The 21,254-nt window shown below is 34.4% G+C and overlaps 1 protein-coding gene and 1 long non-coding RNA gene across 2 annotated transcripts in view; one reads left to right on the forward strand and one right to left on the reverse strand.

The window, feature by feature from the left end:
• Window positions 1-20,894, reverse strand: LOC124440934 (E3 ubiquitin-protein ligase UBR2-like). The gene is made up of 48 exons (XM_046991358.1): window positions 20,391-20,894; window positions 19,331-19,409; window positions 19,034-19,144; window positions 18,833-18,963; window positions 18,403-18,463; window positions 18,170-18,250; window positions 18,035-18,097; window positions 17,834-17,954; window positions 16,481-16,582; window positions 15,060-15,096; window positions 14,902-14,953; window positions 14,664-14,720; window positions 14,548-14,589; window positions 14,347-14,428; window positions 14,135-14,210; window positions 13,527-13,626; window positions 13,322-13,450; window positions 12,769-12,853; window positions 12,614-12,700; window positions 12,489-12,547; window positions 11,404-11,514; window positions 10,596-10,661; window positions 10,167-10,243; window positions 9,848-9,878; window positions 9,668-9,731; window positions 9,036-9,169; window positions 8,906-8,958; window positions 8,699-8,801; window positions 8,314-8,362; window positions 8,033-8,187; window positions 7,782-7,884; window positions 7,565-7,659; window positions 6,968-7,188; window positions 5,951-6,451; window positions 5,416-5,513; window positions 5,056-5,104; window positions 4,908-4,968; window positions 4,233-4,320; window positions 4,109-4,158; window positions 3,488-3,655; window positions 3,234-3,408; window positions 2,678-2,762; window positions 2,436-2,575; window positions 2,222-2,360; window positions 1,785-1,832; window positions 1,531-1,608; window positions 1,154-1,426; window positions 1-332 (listed from the first exon to the last, which is right to left on the reverse strand). The coding sequence occupies exons 1-48, from the start codon at window positions 20,687-20,689 to the stop codon at window positions 191-193; spliced, it is 5,211 nt and encodes a 1,736-aa protein (XP_046847314.1). The 5' UTR covers window positions 20,690-20,894; the 3' UTR covers window positions 1-190.
• LOC124440937 overlaps window positions 8,199-21,254 on the forward strand; it is a 17,572-nt gene continuing 4,516 nt past the window's right edge. The window contains exons 1-2 of the long non-coding RNA XR_006946820.1: window positions 8,199-8,267; window positions 11,922-11,923. This is a non-coding gene — a long non-coding RNA (uncharacterized LOC124440937). The remainder of the gene's footprint in view (window positions 8,268-11,921; window positions 11,924-21,254) is intronic.

Here is a 21,254-nt window from a genome sequence, read left to right on the forward strand (position 1 = left end):
TTACCGGATAACTATCGAATCTAATTTTTGAAAACAAAACGTATTATACATACAAATTATGCAGAGTAATTACTATCTGATGGCACGAAATCTAAAAAACATAGTTAGAGTAATTGTTTCATATATTCTAGAATAGATAACGAAACTTACAACAACTATAACATACAGTATTTCTATGTTTAATGTAGCTCTAGTAAGAAGCCCAGTCTATTTGCATTAATTGTCTGTTACTTTCCAAAGTTCGAACTATTTCACTGCAAACACCATGTTTACTCCAAAGTTTGCGCAGTTTTTCGAAACGATCTTCACATAAATATAGTGGATTTCCACGCCTGAAATGAAACAATTTTTTGAATGAGAAACTTTATTTAATTTGAGAAAGAAGTATATCAGTTAGTTCACAATTTTTTTGTTCGACATACAACAAGAAAACTTCTCATTGATCTAGACCCATAGTTAACATAACTTATTGTTCATTGATTATTGCTTGAACGCTGTAAATCATTGCTTTGCCCCTCAGCCAGCGCACGACTCAAAGGTAATCAACCTTTGAATACATTTAAAATAGGAGACAAAACATTCTCACTAAAAACTAAAGGGGACTTTTTTCTGTTCTTTGTACTGCCAAATTAAGACAACAGCGCTCACACAAAATTCATCACTACAGACAACCTTCTGCATGTTGGAATTCAGTGCCTAAACTAGATTGACATAAATAGCTCTAACTAAATAGAATTTCCTGAAAAATGACTTCTGTTCTAAACATCAACACACTTTTTATTCATCTCTCAGACTATTACAAATCACTTCAAGTGTTACTACGTCGTGAATTTCTCTAGTGAATTCCACGAAAACATGAAATTAAACAAACACAATATGCAATAGATGAAGTCACGAGTTTCAGTAAGTTATACTAAAGCAGCTATAATTTCTTTATTAGGACTGCCCTTAGAGTACTGCAAATGGTGTTTATCTCAACACTCACACCCATCCAAAGCACAACTCGACTGGACGCTCGCATCTTTGATGCTCATGCTCAAGAAAACCTGGTGCACCTTCCTAAAATCTGGATACCCTACTGCGATCTGAATACATTTATTTGTCTTAGTAATATCAAGTAAAGAAAGTGAGTAATTCACATAAAAATGGTCACCTCAGTCCAGGGTCAGTTTCACCGTAAGCATCAAGATACGGCGATGGATGAAAACATCCTTTGCCTATACCATTAAGAAGAACAACGCGGCAATCCTGCACACGAAGAAAGATTCCTATACCAGCACCACATCGCGAGGCATGCGCAGTACAAGAACCGACGTTTATTCCCCTTAAAACCTCCCTACAACACCAACCCTCGCAACAGCACCAGGCACCGCAGATCAGACATAACGCAGGCACACTGTTTTCTATACCAGAGAACACTGGACATCTAAATAAAACCGAAATACGCAGTTCAGGTGATGTATGAAAGCGCGTAATGAAAGCATATAATGAAACAAATATCTTTAACATTCGTGACTGTGCCGTACTCACTCGTACTGTGATGCTTGATTTATTAGTACACTGAAGTCTTTAGGAAGTTGAATTAACAATTTTTTGCTGAGCTCAAAGCTGATGAAAATACAAAAAAAAACTAATGAAAAAATGAATATTAGGATTGGTATCTTACTTTAGGATCATGTTTAATGATTGTTTCAAAGAACAATATTTATTGCTGTTGTCAGATTGACCAAATCAGAAAACTCGTTCCTATTAAAGTATGTACTTAATAGAGCAACATAACATACCTCAGTTGATTAGGAATGTAAATTTCACTTCTCGCTTTAGTACACCATCTGACAAAAAATAAACAGTCATAATTTCTTGTAAATGTATAGAATGGGAGGGGGGGGGGCGCGGTAATATTCATATATTCATGACATGCAGTGCTAAGTTATTTTGAAATCTGTTGTTTTCAAAGCATTGTTTTCAAAGGACATATTAAGCCCCCCCCTGCCAGTGATCAATCTTCCTACGCCCATGGTGGTTTTGTCTTGCAATGCACATAAATTGTGGTGTGCACACCCTTTCTATCTTTGAATAGAACATAGAGAGGGTGCAGGAAGGGTGAAAATATCCATATAACATATTAATTAATGTAACATGCAAAAGTAATTGTGATTTGTGTTTAATGATGCAGCGATAACCACAAAGTAGCCATGTTAACATAACAGCATGAGAATACCTTTCAACGATGTTTGAAATTGTCTTGCTATTAAAGGTACTCTCTAAATCATTCCAGGTGAATAAATCGGTCAGTGAGCGAGGTATCGCCAGGAATGTTGCCAAAGCGTCATATTCCTCGTGAAAAGAATGGAATCTTTCTACGATAATGACATAAGAATTTTGTTAAAATTTAATGTGGAAGGAGCTCCGTTGAAACAGAACTCTGGTTGTACCTCGAAGAGCCAAAGGAATTCTTGTGCTGTTTAAAATATGAAAGAATATTACGCAACATCGTAGGAATGGTAACAAGCGTAATTTTATGTGCATCATCAGTCTTTGGGCATTCGGGTGATTGTGAGTCTGCACAGAAGGACTGTAAAAGAAAAGAAGTAACAACACTAGACGTTAAACATCATATAAACCATGTCTCGATATCAGAAAAACACAAAACACAAGTAATCAAGTCTACACTTACTTCCGTAAATGATGAATTTTTCTCCATAAATTAGCTAAATGTTTTGAGGCGTCGTCGTTCATTTGAGGAGGGTCGTCCATTTCATCTGAAAAAGTTCAACATTGCATTGACCCATCAAATATTATCGAATCCCAAGGAAATTTTGCGTTTTATATCAATCAAGTTATCAATATAAACTTAAGGGTATCTCTTATATCCATCATGTTGTCAATATATACCTGAGGGTATCTCTTATATCCATCATTGTATCAATATATACCTGAAGGTATTTCTTGCATTCATCATGCTTTCAATAAATATCTCAGGTATCTCTTATCTATCATTGTATCGATAAATACCTGAAGGTATTTCTTACATTCATCATGTTTTCAATATATACCTGAGAGTATCTCTTATCCATCGTTGTATCAATATATACCTGATGGTATTTTTTACATTCATCATGTTTTCAATATATACCTGTTGTATCAATATGTACCTGAGGGTATCTCTTATCCATCATTGTATCAATATGTACCTGATGGTATCTCTTATCCATCATTGTACCAATAAATACCTGAGGGTATCTCTCCCGACGTCGTTAGCAAGATCTGAGTGATACAAGCCGTGAGGGCAAAATGAAATACAAAACCATCCATTTCCATCGACGACAATCCGTCACCGTTTCTTGATGATGTCATTTCAGTATAATTTAAAAGATCCAAACTAGGCAATGTGAATCGCATTTTCACCTTAAAATAAATCATATATGTTATATAAACGTCGATTACAAAGATAACAAAATATCAGAAGGACTAGTCTTGATCCTACCATCCAATCAAAAACATCTATATTCACAATTGTCCATTTTTCTTGAGGTACTTTATCACTCCCGCTAATCACAGAGAAAAGACGGATGCAATGACTCACAACGTCACGTGGTTTGCTGATTGAGCTCACGGTGCCAGCCAGAGAAACCAGCGACTTAATCATATCAAACTATTCAAATAACAAATTCAGTTGCTAAGTTAAGATTGTTGCACATTGTATTTACGAATGTAAAATATCTGATTTTCATTATTACGGGCACGTCAATTTAATAAATAGTTAATTCAATATAAGAAAGCATCGAAGGAATATTTTTAAATGTAATAATATCATTTTAGTATTTTCAGCTTAGTTTCATTCTAGTTTGCATCAAGAATGTTTACTATAGGAGTCGATAACAGTAATCTTTCCCTGATGTTTTATCTTAGTCAATATAACGTAATAACAATAATGATAATAACATTTACTATCTTAGTCTATCTACGGATTTTCTCTTTCAATTGTTTTTTTTTAACTTTATGAAAAAAGTCTACAACATTTCGCATTGCGTACAAAGTTATTTTGAGACAGCAACAAAACAACATACAATACAGTCGTTGCTACGCAAGAAGGACAAAACCTAACCTCGCGTTTTGGATAAGTCTCTTGATTTGAACTCTCTCTTAGTGTAAGCTCTAAGGAAAAAATAATACTTCATTGATGTAAGAAAAAAATGAAGTCAAGCGACACAAATGGCAGCACGACAAACCATGACATTGTATAGTGTAGGCACATGTTGCCCAGGCAATTAACGAAACTCGGCTGTTTTCATCGTCGGGTTCCACATTCAAACCGAACTACCACACAAAATATAAAAAATAAAAACTCGAGTCAATTAAAAAAATACACAATAGAAGATTCAGCGGTAGGCAAAATAAATAAATGCAGTACAATTTCAAATTAAAAATAGCTTTACGAAAAAACTATTGCTTATGAGTTTCAAAAGAAAATCCAAAAAATCCAATTCCTTTTGAGGTGTTTAAAAACATAAATATATTTCCAACTAATAATGCACATTTCCAAAATAAGATGAATATCTTTGGAACCGAATAACTTTACCAAAAATCCGACCAACTGACTATAACCAAATGTGATTCTGTATTGACTGTTTCACCTACATACATTATATTTGTGCTGTTCGCGCAGAAAAAATTGTCGATAGAAGATTAGTTTATATTTTTATTATTAATTTATAAGAATATCAAATTTTAACTCTACTTAAATAATAAGAGACGTGAAACGGATTATCAATTGCTCAACCGATAATCAACAACTGAATCGATAATAAGTAAAAAGACGAATAAAGCACACAACCTTCATCGATATGCTTACGGATAATAAATAAGTCCTAATTGGCAATAAAATAAAATAAGAATTTCATTACCATGTAGGCTGCTCGAGTGAAGACTGTTATCATGGATGTCATATCGGAGGAAAGATCCGTCCTAAAAATCGAAACTGAGCTTGAGCTTCAGACGAATCCTTCCACATTATAGTATAGCGTAAAGAGAAGATAAGACAAAATGATTTACCCGTAGAGTAGATGAGCAATTTTCTCTTTCACTGTTTTCCAAACTGAATCTAATATAAAACATGTGTGTTTAGTTTACCACAAAATATTAACACCTAAACGACTTCAAGCGCTTTACATCATTGATTTGCCACTCTACCAGAACAAAAAACGGATGCAATCACCCTCTCAAATACACCCAAAATGGCCTGGAGGACAGCCTCACTAAAGTCTATCCAGAGAGGACAATTGAGCGAGTTTCCTGCATTACCTGAGAATCGGATCAATGGCGTATAGCGCTCAAATAAAAATCAGTAAACATGAACTTTAATATGATCGTATTCTGTGAATTAAATGTAGAATTTTGTGCTAAACAACTGACCTGCTTTATGTTCACCATCCTTACAGAAATCGATTAATTCTGGTGTTAATCTTAATTCAATCTTTTGAAAAGTGTCATACCAGAATGTGTATGATCCTCTAAAACAAATGGAGGGAACAAGCATTGATGCAGACCTAATGCTTTAGGGGTGAGGGAGTGAGGAGGGTGAGGGGTGAGAAGGGTGAGGAGGGTGAGGGGTGAGGAGGGTGAGGGGTGAGGAGGGTGAGGGGTGAGGAGGGTGAGAGAAGAGCCCGCACATATATATACATACTTTATTTTATCTGTAATAACAATTGATTTTGAAATAAATGAATAAATCAGAATGATGTCCCTCGTCAATTTTATCAAACTTGCTATGCCACTGTTAAAACATCGAATAAAGATGATGAATGAAAAGATGATGAATGAAATGATGATGAATGAAAAAATGATGAATGAAAAGATGATAAATTCAAAAGATGATGAATGAAAACAGATTTTACATTCCCTAAAATTGTCTAAGTAGACAATGCTGAATAAACAATATTACCCTTACCCGCTTCCTTCGTGTGAAGTAGAAACAACAGAAGATACCAAAGGAAGGACAGTATTCGAAAGACCAGAACATAAAGGACATAAAAACTCCCTTCTTGTCAAATCAAACGTGTTGAGTATTCGTGATCTCAATGAAAGTCGCTCATTGGTTAATATAGATTCAAAGAACCGTACCCAACAATCACCGTGCATTACATGACCACAGCTGCCCACATGGACCCCGACACGTCGATCCCTATATGATAGCAGTGGATCTGCTGTATCCCCTTCTTCAAGGTCCTGATGGTGATTGTCTGATAGCACGGTCGACCGCTGTACAAAAGCACACGACACCAGCGGTTTATTGGAAGAATTTGGGCTCGCTTGACATAATATACAAATAAGTGACTCGCGAGGCACCGTAATAGAAGAATCACGATTGTTTCCGATTCCAATCACAGACTTTTGTGGATTTTTTAATCCTTGAAATGCATCCACTTCATTTTTAGAAGATTCACTAACACTGAAATGAAAATATTTCAATGAACTTGTGATCATGCTTCAGGCAAATGGCATAAATACGATTGCCCAACGTAAATCTTTTATTAACGCCATTGTGATGTTCTTTAACATTTAATGTCGAGCAACCGTATTTATTCAAAGAATTCATTTTCCAGTTGGTAAACCAATAGTTATGACAAAGATATATGAATAAATATATGTTAATGAATTGTGATAACCTGGACTGAAATCTAAAACAATATTCCTACAGTTAAATGAAGTTATGATCTTCGAACTTTTGCTGGACAATTTTAAGCAATTGTCTCATGAACCTGAAAAATTCAGGTGACTCAACGGGATTCGAACCCATGACCTCTGCGGTGCCGGTCATGGGTTCGAATCCCGTTGAGTCACCTGAATTTTTCAGGTTCATGAGACAATTGCTTAAAATTGTCCAGCAAAAGTTCGAAGATCATATCTTCATTTAATTTCAAACACCGCACTGCATATAACATTCTTTAATATTCCTACAGCTTACTCAGTTTCTGTCGACAAATATAGGTCAGAATTTTGTTTAATGAATGCTTTCTGCATATTTGCCATTTGCTGTAAAACTCTTTTCCGCCTTTCTTCAGAGGCCTGTCGTTTCATAATTTTCTCCGTGTCACATGACTTGACATCTGAGACGTCCATTGGTTGAGGAAGTATAGCACCAGAGTCAGTAGAATCACTCTCTGATCCCAACTGTTCACGAAATTTCTGTGTTGAAACAAAAAAAAAACAACAAGAAGTGTTTTACTTATTTGAAACGAAACTTTTATTGTTTTACAATAAAATTTGTCTAAAAGAACATTGGGTAATAAGAACAACCAGGAACATTGGGTAATAAAGACAACCAGGAACATTGGGTATTAAGGCCAACCAGGAACATTGGGTAATAAAGACAACCAGGAACATTGGGTAATAAGGACAACCAGGAACATTGGGTAATAAAGACAACTAGGAACAATGGGTGAATAAGAACAACCAGGAACAATGGGTAATAAAAACAACCAGGAACATTGGGTAATAAATACAACCAGGAACACTGGGTAATACATACAAAATAATTTAGGCACAGCATTGAGTAACAAACCTGGATTGTGTAACATAGGAGTGAACTGTGACCTTGAACAATCGGTTCACCTTGCAAAGCTTTTAAACGTTCAAATAAAGACAGGTTTGACCGAGCTAAGAACATTAAAATGATATAAGATACAACTCAAGCACGAGCAACTTTATGTCAAAATGGACTGCCATTATCTTTCCCAATATCGAGTCCTTCAGAAGACAATATTTTGACACCTATTTACCGCAATGGTTTCGCGCATTTGCAGCGCTGACAAAGCCAAACACACGACCATTTTTTCTTTGTTTCTTCTCTTCGCAAAGACCCAAACAAATGAGGTACAAAATCTACAAAAATGATATGGATTTCGTTTTATCAAATTCAATAGCGCCAAACGTTCAGTTGACATGGTGACATCAAAAATGACAAAGCACATATAGCTAGTATAGTTTGAGTTCTTTTTGAAAAGATTAAATAATATATCGGATAAAAAACCTCATGGAAAATTCGATCCGTCCATGATCGGGGACTGCCTTTCTTGATCCGCCATATCAAGATGGTGAACAGTTGAATCATCTTGTTTGAGATCAGTAGTTTAGTGATACTGGAGTATGATGAAAGAAAGTCGACGGGAGCAGGTGGAGCAAAAACTACAAAAAAAAACACGATGGAGCGGGATAGCGATCTTCCATAAGAAGCTCAGTAATTCGCGTGAAAATGGGTGATGTTAGTTTTTTATGATATGACAATTGTAAGCAATAAACTTAATAATTTACATTCCGGTAATTTTTCTTCTTTGCATCTTTTCTTCATGTAATCTTCAGCCTAGGTAATAGCCATTGCAAAAATGTACAATTTTTGCTATTTTTTATGTTGATCGGGATAAATTACAATTTTGCATATTTTTTATTCATTAATTAAACTACAAGACAAATTATTTCATTTAAAGTTGGAAGACTGAAATTTACAGCCACAACTATTATTGGTGTCGACTATATAAATAAATGTGAGTTCACTCACTGCAAAAACAATAGCTTTCTAAAAAACAAATAATGCTAACGATTCGAAATTTATAAAACACTTCCGGGCTGGCTACGTCACTAATTCCAACTGTCATTATTGACAAAACGTAGTAGCAGTTCTAATTAAAAATTAACGAACCTTTGATTGTAGATTCTTCGTATAATGGTAGAAATACGGGTTGAACTCCGACAAGCACTCTTTCTTCAGTTTGTATATCCCCTTACCAGAACGGGCAGGTTTTCTGAAATTGACGGAAATGTAGTTAAATGTTTAAAAGTATGTGAAAGAAACTTTACCAAAGGAAATTTTTTAGTATGCCGGGCTTTCTTTTATATTTTGACGTACTTGAAAGTCGCCACGGAATTGATGATGCCATCAATCTCTCCCCTACGTTCATACTGCATCAAACAGAGAAGATGATAAAAAAATTTTTTTAATTGATTGTACGTGTCGTGTATGAAAGTTTCCATTCTACCTCAGACTCCACGAAAGACAATCCACGAAACAACTCACTGCGCGACACATCGCCCAAACACAATCTGTGAATAATCTCACGTCTAACTTCACTGTCTTTGTCTACTATACCAATAGTGCTGTTGTATCTCTCTCCTAAAAAATTAACGAAAAAAGATAAAGGAGCGAATGTAACGCTTTTAATAGTAGGATACAATCAATGGGTCAGTTATGTTTTGATTATTGGAGAGACACCAGTGTACTTTAATATAAAGTGGAACGCAAATGATAGTTCTTTACGCCATTTTGAAGCGAGTTATGATGTATGTATATGAGAGTTTTTAGGTTTATTACAAAATCGTGTGTTGCAGAACTTTTCATGGCAATTTGTGCCTTTGTGTTCAATGTAAATCGTTGTTGATTTTCTGAAATAATATCGTGAAACTACTCAAAACTCAGAAAAACAAGCTTCATTTTAGGCTTCAAAAATGGCGGCGTAGTTAACGTTTTAGTTGATATTACAGTTCACTCGATGGCACTGATATCGGTGGCGAATCACAAATATCCAGCACTAGGAATTACGAAGTAAACCTGAATTCTAGACTGACTCCTTTCAATCATTTGATAGTATTTGTCAACGGGAGGTAGTCTTACCCAATAATATGATCAAAAGATGGAGAAATTCAGCGGCCAAAGCAAGCTGTTGATTGATTGTGCTCTGTGATATATAAACATAAGCAATGCAAATAAACATAAACACATAAAATTTACTAACAAAGGGTTACACATAAAACCAACTGTCAAAAAAAAAACACAAAAAAAATTCAAACGAACCTCGTCCTTCTTATTGACACTGTAGCTCTCCCTGTACACACAACAAAGACAAAATAAGATCCCCCCAAATCAAACACTATAAACTAATACATTCCCACGTTATCCTAAATTACATAGGATCGGACAAAAATAGGGCAAGATAAGGATAGGTAGTGTTAAGTTAATCCAACTGTAATGATTTAAATAATCCAAGTCTAAAATTAAGCTAATCCACCTGTCTAAACAAAGCAAGTTAACGTATGAGTAACCAGGTGTGGATAAAATACACAAATATTTTCATGATGAATGATGAAAAACATTTTCATAATAAGAAACTTACGAAGCCCAAGATGTTAGTTGGAACATGTCAAGCAAAATAAGAAAAAAATGTTCTTTATCCATACAAGATGCCAAGACCTACGTAAAGTAATACACAGATTATGGTTTGTACTTTTCTCGGAGAAACACTTCACAAATCAAATCATTTTCATGTTATGTACAATTGTATGGGTTTGTATCAGATAAATGTAAAAAACAAAACATTTATTTCGTGGTTTTTGGTCAACTGTTAGAACTGAAACGCTTGTATATCTTACAGTGCACATAAATCTACGTAAATTTTCTGTTTGCCAACTTTTACAACATATATATCTCAATGGAAACTTCACACATTTAAAACTCATATATACCACAGTATTTTAGAACTTTTTGTACACATAGATGTACATGAATTAAGAACTCATAGACCCAACAGTATACATAGATGTACCTGCATGAAGAAAATATCCTTGTCGTACATTTCGCAGGCGCAAGTATCTTGACAATAAGCATGAATCTAAATCAATAAAGAAACATTTCCATTCAACTATAAAGTATACGAAAACATATGACATCGGACAACGAAACACCAGATTTCATTAAGCCTTACATCCAATAGAGTACAAGTACAGACAAGCACGCATGCTGAGGGGTAAATATGCAGAAAAGTTACTAATATTAATTAAAACACGGAGGGGTGGGTGGGTGTAGAGTAGGACTTCACGCATCATATAAGCAGATTTGCTAACAAGAAATGATAATATGTGTAGATAATTAAGTAATATGTTAAGTGAAGTAAAATTGAACATCATGAGCTGGGAAGTATTTCGAGTTAGGTAATATGTTGAGTTAGATAATACGTATGTTAAGTAAAGTAATATGTTGGGTTAGGTAATATGTTGAGTTATGAAATATGTTGAGTTAGGTAAGACGTTGAGTTAAGCAGTATGTTGAGTTAGGCAGTATGTTGAGTTAGGCAGTATGTTGAGTTAGGCAGTATGTTGAGTTAGGCAGTATGTTGAGTTATTGTAGGCAGTATGTTGAGTTGGGTAATATGTTGAGTTAGGTAATATGCTGAGTTAGATGTACGTTGTGTTAAATAAACATGACTTGGTCAATCAGAGTGACGACAATCATATTTTTCTTGTTTAGACGTATCTCATCTAATCAAAATCAGAACAGTAGGTATATTGTACAAAAATTTGGACAAATAACTTCTTTTGTCTACCACCCTGGGCAGTATTGTGTTCTTTCTGTACCTGATGTTGTACAGAAAAACCGTTTCTCCTCCACATTCCCGATTTAACCTGAGCAGCAAACACTAAGACTTTCAACGGATAGGCCATATAAGTTAATAAATCGTCATCTCCCTATCAAACACATAAAGATACTTCAGACCCACAGACAACAGAGCAAGCGAACAAGACTCCACGAGGTTTGCAGTTCACAAACCGGTAATGGACCTATGGTACGTCAAAATAAACTACTGCTGCACGATTTGGAATATATTTACATTTCTAAGCACCTTAGTGCCTTAGAGTACATTGGTAAATTACATTCTTTAAAAATTCAAACCCGATAGTATTTTTGTGAAAGTACTTTATATTTAAAATCAAGCAGGTATAATTTATTTGGACGAACACTGGATCCGCTACTGCCAGAAACATTCATAGAAGATTATCTTTCATGTGTATAGCAGTAGTGGAGTACAGGGAATAAACAGTAGGTCTATTTCTTGCGCAATTGGCTGCCGTATATTTAACTACATTACTGGTAGCCGTTAGCCATTTCATCATTCCTATTGGTCAAAAAAGACAATTGACTGGCTGCCACTATGGTAATCACATGCGTAATATAAGATATGCGTGGCACAAAAAAATTAAAAGGAGTGGCTCTACTGTATAAACACTATACTTTGGCAATAGCAAAGCCAGCCAGTTTATACTCCAACAATGCAAACATTTTTATGTTTGATTACTGGAAAAACAATAAATAGAATTTTTTAAAGAAATGAACAGCAATTTCGCTGAAAAATTTGAATTACAACGGGCTGGCTTTGTTATTGTTGAATACATATCTTTAATTTTTATCGAAATTCTAAATCCGTGAAACAACTTTGGATAACTAAAACTGAAAGTTGTCCAAAAAGAATATAGAACTGTGTAAGGTATACTTCATTGGATGCATGTTTAAATTCATAATCATTCATAACTACAATAATCATGCTTTTTATAAATATCTATATGTCATCTGTAGAACGTATTTAAATGGAACATCAAAGAGAAGCTTGTCTATTTTTGAAAAAGAATGAATAAAACAAATGTGCAATATCCAAGATACAAACTTTTATTTCCAACATATTTTGCGCATCAAGCGAGTATTTTGCACAACAGCCAATCAAGCCTAAAATAATGAAGCAATAATCAAACAAAGTGTTCTCGACCACTACCAGTAAAATCGAACACAGACCGGCTAAAAATCTAACGATCGGTATGTGTACAGAGACTTTTTCAGAAGATACATCAAAGTTGAATAAGGTCATGGTTTTTTCGCCCTCTGAAAAAGAATAATTTGTGTGTCCAGCACTTTAATAACAATAGGCAATAATTAAAACAACATAATACCTCGATGTTTTTTGGCGCCGAACGATCGCGTCACGTCTCTCAAACATTTCAATGTGATTGCGATGGATTTTATCAAAATATCTCTCTATATGTAAAGACAAAAGAATCGAAACATGAGGCGAATAAATTTACAGTTTGTTGAAGAGTAAGTTAGACTAATTACGTAGAATAAAGAGAAAAGATAAAGATAGTGAGATTTAAAAATACAGGCATCAGGAGACGATCATAATAGCAGAGGATAGTTTAAAAATATACGCGTGAAGGAAGCCTCAGAGATGGGAAAGATTAGAGCGTGAGAAGGGATCAAAGTAGAGAAACAAGGATAGAAGCGTTAGAAAGAGATTGATGAAAAGAGAATCAGAGTGAAAAGTCAGAAATCAATCGGTCAGAATAGGATCATTATGGAGAGTGAAGGACAAAGTCGCTGGAATGTATCAAAGGGAGTACGAGAGATCACAGGAGAATTATGACGGTTAGAGATGGACAGAAGAGTCAAAAAGCAAAATAACAAATTCCATTTAGCATAAAAACACAAACATTCAATAAATCTTACATGACTACCACACCATTGCATTATGTGAGGCGTAAGCAATGAAAGACGCATAGCAAAGTCAAACGTTAAATGCCATTCCGGTTCAATTTCCACATGGACACTTGTGGCCCGCCTTATCATGTTCACTTCCTGAAATTAACAAAAAAGTTGCAATGTGAGCAATTAGACAAAACCTACAACCGTAATGACGTAAACATTACAATACCTGAAAACGTTGCAGAAGATTTAGGTAACGTTCAAGAAAATTGTAAAATTTCATTTTTAAACTATCAGTCCAAGAGCTGGGCTTATTTTGCAAGATGTATCTACGAAGAAATAACATAAAAAGAGTAACATTTTAAATTTTAAAATTGATTTGCTTGAAACCTGGAATGTTATCTTTCTGATAAGTTTGGAAAGTCCCTGTCCAGTGCATATTAGGCTCAGTGGAATAATTTAGATCCGTGAAAACTATCCACAACAGGTGGAATTTTCCAGCTCAGGGTCGAGCTATCCAGCTCAGGGTAAAACCATCCAGGTTAGTAGAACTATCCAGCTCAGGGGGGAACTATCTAACTCAGGGGGAACTATTCAGCTCATTAAATTATCCATCTCAGAAGGGAACTATCCAGCTCAAGTTAAAACGACCCAGCTCAGTGGGGACCATCCAGGACGGTAAAACTGGCCTCAGAAATGGCAATGAAAAGTCTAATATCGTTCGTAGTTGTTCATATATGTCATCATAAGAACATATTTTTTATATCAAAAATTGATCTCCTAAATCCAAGTAAAGTTATATCAAACACAGAAAAAATCATGTTTGGTTGTCGTTACCTTAAGTCGTGGATAACATAATACAAGCGTCCTGATTTCCTGCGTTCATCACGACTTAAATCTATGATTTTATCATCTAAACATACGTATATATCAACAACCTTTACCATCATAATCACGTAAAGAGGCAATTAATTGACGGAATGTACGATTGTGACGATTTGCATTCACAAAAAAAAATTGAGCTTCAACTTTACTTAGCATTCACGTACCTCCAAGAAAAGGAGAAGTTTTCTTCAAAAGAACATCGATTACAACTTCCAACAGATCGCAGTTCACCGCAAGCATTTGAACCTGGAAAAGCAATGATTGAAATGATATTTCTTAGCAACACGTATTTTTTAGTAAAGTGCTCGGACGTAACATCAACTGTAGATACGAGTTTAAAAAAAGGACTTAAATGAAGTACATACCAGACTAGGGACAGTAAATATTTGAACAGACAACGAAGACGCCTAAAATATATAAGACGACAATTTTATTCGAGATCGACGTTCTTAAATCTTTGTTTAAAAAATCATGTTTATACAGAGATAGAATGGTCCTGGTCATCGGCTAAGAAATCACTGAGAACAGCTGAATAATTCTGAAAGAAAAACAAGCCACAACACAGTCGGATCGCCACATCAACAATTGCTCTCGCATTAAACTTTAGTATTTCATATGTAAAAACATTTGATTAAGTTACAGCAGCTATTGACGAAATTTACTTGCAGTGAAATGATACGAGAATGAAATGGAAGCACAAAGAGAAAGTTGCCCACTACCTTGGTGAATTCGATAGCAAGAGCGCGTTTTCCGAATGAATCTTTAAGCAACCTAAAGATGATATGCACTGTAGCACATATTTCAATGGTTTAATAGGAATGTCCGACAAACCATGATCACAACTCAATGCAACGATATATTTCATCATTAAACTTACGAATGCATAAACAATTGATGAGTATGAAATCTTGCCACTAGAAAAAAAGAAATATATCAAATACAGTGAGAAGTATTCGTTTAGCAAATGCTCGAAAAGGTTGTTCATTGATAGTATGTTAATGGTTTAATGAACGGGTAATGATCGCTTAAAATATTCCTTTCATAAAAATATGTTGATCGTGTAATGATCGTATAATGATCGCATGTGAATCGTGTAAAGAGAGTTCAATAATCGTATGTTGATCGTGTAGAGATCGTTTAATGATCTTATGTTGATCGTGTAGAGATCGTTTAATGATCTTATGTTGATCGTGTAGAGATCGTTTAATGATCTTATGTTGATCGTGTAAAGATCGTTTAATGATCTTATGTTGATCGTGTAGAGATCGTTTAACGATCTTATGTTGATCGTGTAGAGATCGTTTAATGATCTTATGTTGATCGTGTAGAGATCGTTTAATGATCTTATTTTGATCGTGTAGAGATCGTTTAATGATCTTGCGTTGATCATGTAAAGATCGTTTAATGATCTTATGTTGATCGTGTAGAGATCGTTTAATGATCTTATGTTGATCGTGTAAAGATCGTTTAATGATCTTATGTTGATCGTGTAGAGATCGTTTAATGATCTTATGTTGATCGTGTAGAGATCGTTTAATGATCTTATGTTGATCGTGTAAAGATCGTTTAATGATCTTATGTTGATCGTGTAGAGATCGTTTAATGATCTTATGTTGATCGTGTAGATCGTTTAATGATCTTATGTTGATCGTGTAGAGATCATTTAATGATCTTATGTTGATCGTGTAGAGATCGTTTAATGATCTTATTTTAATCGTGTAGAGATCGTTTAATGATCTTATGTTGATCGTGTAAAGATCGTTTAATGATCTTATGTTGATCGTGTAGGGATCGTTTAATGATCTTATGTTGATCGTGTAGATATCGTTTAATGATCTTATGTTGATCGTGTAAGGATCGTTTAATGATCTTATGTTGATCGTGTAGATATCGTTTAATGATCTTATGTTGATCGTGTAAGGATCGTTTAATGATCTTATGTTGATCGTGTAGAGATCGTTTAATGATCTTATGTTGATCGTGTAGAGATCGTTTAATGATCTTATGTTGATCGTGTAAAGATCGTTTAATGATCTTATGTTGATCGTGTAGAGATCGTTTAATGATCTTATGTTGATCGTGTAAAGATCGTTTAATGATCTTATGTTGATCGTGTAGAGATCGTTTAATGATCTTATGTTGATCGTGTAAAGATCGTTTAATGATCTTATGTTGATCGTGTAAAGATCGTTTAATGATGGTATGTTAATCTTTTAAAATGATCGTGTGTTGGTAGGAGTAAAACGTATGTTCCATAATTTTAACACGTCTTTGGGGATCAAATAAAAAGTTATTTACCTTTCCAAAGCTTAGCATCAGAGCAAAGTACTTTAGCAAGATAACTATCTTCACCGTGCCGTGGTGTCGTGGAAATGTCAGCGTGAAGACGTCGAAGGCAGTCTAATAAAAATAAACGATGAAATTATTAGCAAGCACGACGTATTATTTTACATCAAGAAATACACCATTGTGTAATTAGTTGAAACTAGTTTGTTCTTATTGTCCATTTATTTCTAAATTTAAGTTTAAGTTGATTTCCAAGTTTTTCTTTGTTTAACAAAGAGTGAATTACACTAAGGTGAACATCATCTATTCATTTCTATGATGAATAAAATACATTTAAGTTAAAGTTGGTCTTCCAAGTTTTTATTTTTGTTTAAAAAAGAATGAATTTAACTATAGTGAACATTAAAAAAACAATTTCTAGCCGACAACTCAAATAAGAAAAGCAAGAAACAAATTCCGAAAAAAAGAAGCCATCTTTTATTTGCGTCTTGTACTGTTACACATTTTACTATCTCAAGATGACTTGCTTTTTCGGAATTTGTTTTCGTTCGTTTCTAGATTTAAGTTAAAGTAGATTTCCACGTTTTTACTTTTGTTCAATCTAGAGTGAATCAAACTAAAGTGAACACAAATATTCAAGTCTATGATGAATAAAGTAGATTTCCACGTTTTTACTTTTGTTCAATCTAGAGTGAATCAAACTAAAGTGAACACAAATATTCAAGTCTATGATGAATAAAGTAGATTTCCACGTTTTACTTTTGTTCAATCTAGAGTGAATGAAACTAAAGTGAACACAAATATTCAAGTCTATGATGAATAAAGTAGATTTCCACGTTTTTACTTTTGTTCAATTTAGAGTGAATCTAACTAAAGTGAACACAAATATTCAAGTCTATGATGAATAAAGTAGATTTCCACGTTTTTACTTTTGTTCAATCTAGAGTGAATCAAACTAAAGTGAACACAAATATTCAAGTCTATGATGAATAAAGTAGATTTCCACGTTTTTACTTTTGTTCAATCTAGAGTGAATGAAACTAAAGTGAACACAAATATTCAAGTCTATGATGAATAAAGTAGATTTCCACGTTTTTACTTTTGTTCAATCTAGAGTGAATCAAACTAAAGTGAACACAAATATTCAAGTCTATGATGAATAAAGTAGATTTCCACGTTTTTACTTTTGTTCAATCTAGAGTGAATCAAACTAAAGTGAACACAAATATTCAAGTCTATGATGAATAAAGTAGATTCAAGATCTTCAAGCTTTTACTTTTGTTTAATAGCTACATTGCAAAACGTGTCGTGAAATTCGCCTAAAACTGTCATAAAAAAACTTTGTAACAAACAAAGATATTTCACCTGAACAATCTATGAAAGTTGAAAGCCATTCCATGAGTTTAAACGCCATAAGTTGGTAAGCAACAACATTAATGTGAATCGCCTCACAACGCAATGGGCCTGTAGGCCCTCTGCTATGTTTCTACAGATAAATAAAGCAAATTATAAAGCGATGAAACCCTTTGAAGCTTAAATACATGAAGTACAAAAAAAACAAATTACCCGAAGATCCCGCGAAACTTCAAGAGACATATTGTGCGGCCCAAAGTAAACACTAGAACGTCCCTAAAACACAACGATTCTGTTGTTAATGAAACGAATGCATCAATCGCTCTATCAAAACAATATCCCATGAACCTCTCTGTCAACTACAGTGGCAATATCTTTTCCCAACTTTATTGAGCATTGGGGTATCACTTTCTGCAGCGCTGTGATCACCTGAAAAAAGAAATTGATAAGTGTCGCGCATGCTCAGTCAACAAAAATAACTTCAATCATGTAATCCAAGGTAATCTACTGAGCCCTCACGTGAAAGGCCTGGAACTAGAACTCTCAGATCAACGCTCTTTGAAGTGAAACTTGCTACTTACTCCTTGAAATGTGTGACTTTCATCATTATAAAGCATAACAACATGTGAATCTTTATGTGAACTAAAAAAACAAATTATGAAATTGTCACTTGTCTATAACAAATGCCTAGCACTTTAACCCCTTCCAACAGATGAACAACACTAAAACCTTGAAGCGAACATGAATTACTAATAAGATATTTTAACCTCAGCCATATTGCATCTGTCATGTTATGCTTTATCTTTAAGCCATTTATATCACATATGATGTGTAGAAGGCCATGGTTTTTAATTCATTCAACAAAAAATTTTAATTTTTTCAAGATTTCATGAATTTTTGGACAAGCAAACTTTCTTGGGAAGCCAGAGTTTTTTAGCCATTGCCTTTAGCAAGTGCAACCCCAGAAGTTTGCACAGCACTAACATGAATGTGTAAAACTAATCATCATACTTATTTAACATGCTAAATTCTTCACATGCTCTGTTCGGATCACAAATCATGCCCACACAAAAATCCAAAATAACATTGAACAAAAATCTTGCTTGATCTGCAACATTCTGAGGCAAAATCTTGAGCAAATCCTGAAGTGACGAAGTTTGTTTATTTAGCAATAATCACATTACAAAGACATAGATTTATGCACAAAAGAACCTCATCTGAAGAATGATCGTATCTCTTAGCGTGGATCTCGCATGCTGCCCCCTGTTTCCAAGCTTCCACATCTCCACAGTCACAACAGCCTCCCCCTGCTGAAGTGTAGAGCTAAAAGGAAAAATAGTCTAGAGAATACCATCATGAAATTCATGAAATTTTTAAATACCTAGAATTTCCATTTTGTTAAGCTTTTTTTCAAAAAGGTAAGTAATTATAGAGACATATAGGTACAGATAGGGATATATATAGGGATACATATAGGGAAATAAAAATATAATACAGATTGTAGTTTACCCTATAGTTGTGATTTTTATGAATGCTCTTCTCAAAACAAGCCATACACAAAACACATGTTCCATCAACTGCACAATCCCTAAACATAGAGTATAGGTTCAAATTTACAAATAAATCAAAGCAATGGCACCCAGCAAGTTGATAAGGATGGACTACAATAAATGATTGCCTTCACTGCTATGTTACTATTTGCATGAAATAAAAATTTATTGGTAATTTGATGAAAGAAATTATGATATTTTTCATAATTTATTTCATCAAAACAATTTATCCTCAATACCTAAACAAGCACAGATCCCTAACTAAAAATGCATATTCAGAAAACAACAACACATCAATAACTACACCAAAGACATAGAATGATACACACATACATTACATGTTTGTAGATGTAGATCGTCCAGGTTAGTATAGTCCTGAGAAGGACTGTTTTTGTTGTTGTTGACTGACGTTTTTTTCACAACCTTAGCGGAAGTCACCTTCAGAGTCATTTGACAAATGACATTTTTTGACTCTGAAGATGACTACCGCTAAGGTTGTAGAAATGTCAGTCAACAACAACAAAAACAGTCCTTCTCAGGACTATACTAACCTGGACAATCTAAATCTACAAACATGTAACGATACTCCAGGGTTCAAACCATTTACTTTACATACATATATTATTATATATAGGTAATGTGGGTAAATAATTGCAAAAGTTAGGAATAAGATCTCTTCAAAAGTTCTAACATTCCCTGTCACATAACCAACCCATAGCTTTAGTTGTGCTATGCAAACATTTTGGTGTTTGCTTACCTTAAAAACAGTAAATTTCTAAAGAAATAAATCATAATGATTCACGTAGTATGACCAAACTTGTAAGCTAACCGCACCAAAGTTAGGCATACCATCCTTTCTTCAAAATAAACCTTAGTCAAATTTCGTAAAGTAAAACAATTTAATTTTTCCCCTGCGGCCCTGCACAAAATGTCAGACATATTCCACCCATCCTAAAAGTGATGCATATGCTCCCATTTGCTAAAAATTGTACATATTCAAACATTTATATTATTTGTACCTGCAAGAGTATGTTGGCTCGTTGGTTTTGAAAATTTTACCGCAAATTGAAGGTGGTTGATTGAGATCTGCCAGCTTTCTTTTACCAAAATCAGGTTCATCTCCAAAAACAAACCACTCCAACACGTCGAAAACATCATGTTGTACGAGTTCCTCTCGCAGAGATATTTGAAGCACAGGATCTCTTGAAATGGCGTAGGAACGAACAGCGATTTCCTTCAGATGCAATTCAATATGTTCTTTCAAATCCTTTTTCTCTTCGAACGCACGTCTCCATCGAAGTCCGATTTCCGCACTCATTTTCAAGCATTAAGAAAAAAACTTTTCATTTGTTTGACTTTCGAGCAAATTCGTGTCAATATCAAGGAGAAATTTTCGAAAATATTTTCGTTTTCGTATTTCGCATGGGGCAGCCATTTTTCCTGAACTTTAAATATCTTCGTCGTTTTCCAACTGATCTCAACACATAACTGTAGCTACTGAAGTATTACGTTAAAATAAAAAAGAAAATGTGTATATAAAAACTATAATCTCAAAAATTCTATTACTAGGAACCTAGTCAAATTTATTGAGAAAATTCCATTGCTATTTCTTCTACAAAGTTAATAGTTTCTTTTTATTTTACATTGGCAAATTCTGGTATGTATCAAGTGTTAGATACTTAGATTATCATTATATCTCGACATCTCGACATGAAAAGTTGTTGAGAATTGTTCCAGCTCACTCCAGATCATTGGTCACAAAGGGATCATATATGATACTCGATGTTTCACTTCCACGATGAAGTGGGTCATATTTATAGCTTACTGACAAGCGATCTCTTAGCTGCTTCGATCTTCTTCTGCTTACAATAATGAGACGACAG

Source organism: Xenia sp. Carnegie-2017, unplaced genomic scaffold (genome assembly GCF_021976095.1).
Source record: "Xenia sp. Carnegie-2017 unplaced genomic scaffold, XeniaSp_v1 HiC_scaffold_20, whole genome shotgun sequence".
NCBI classification, from domain to species: domain Eukaryota; kingdom Metazoa; phylum Cnidaria; class Anthozoa; order Malacalcyonacea; family Xeniidae; genus Xenia; species Xenia sp. Carnegie-2017.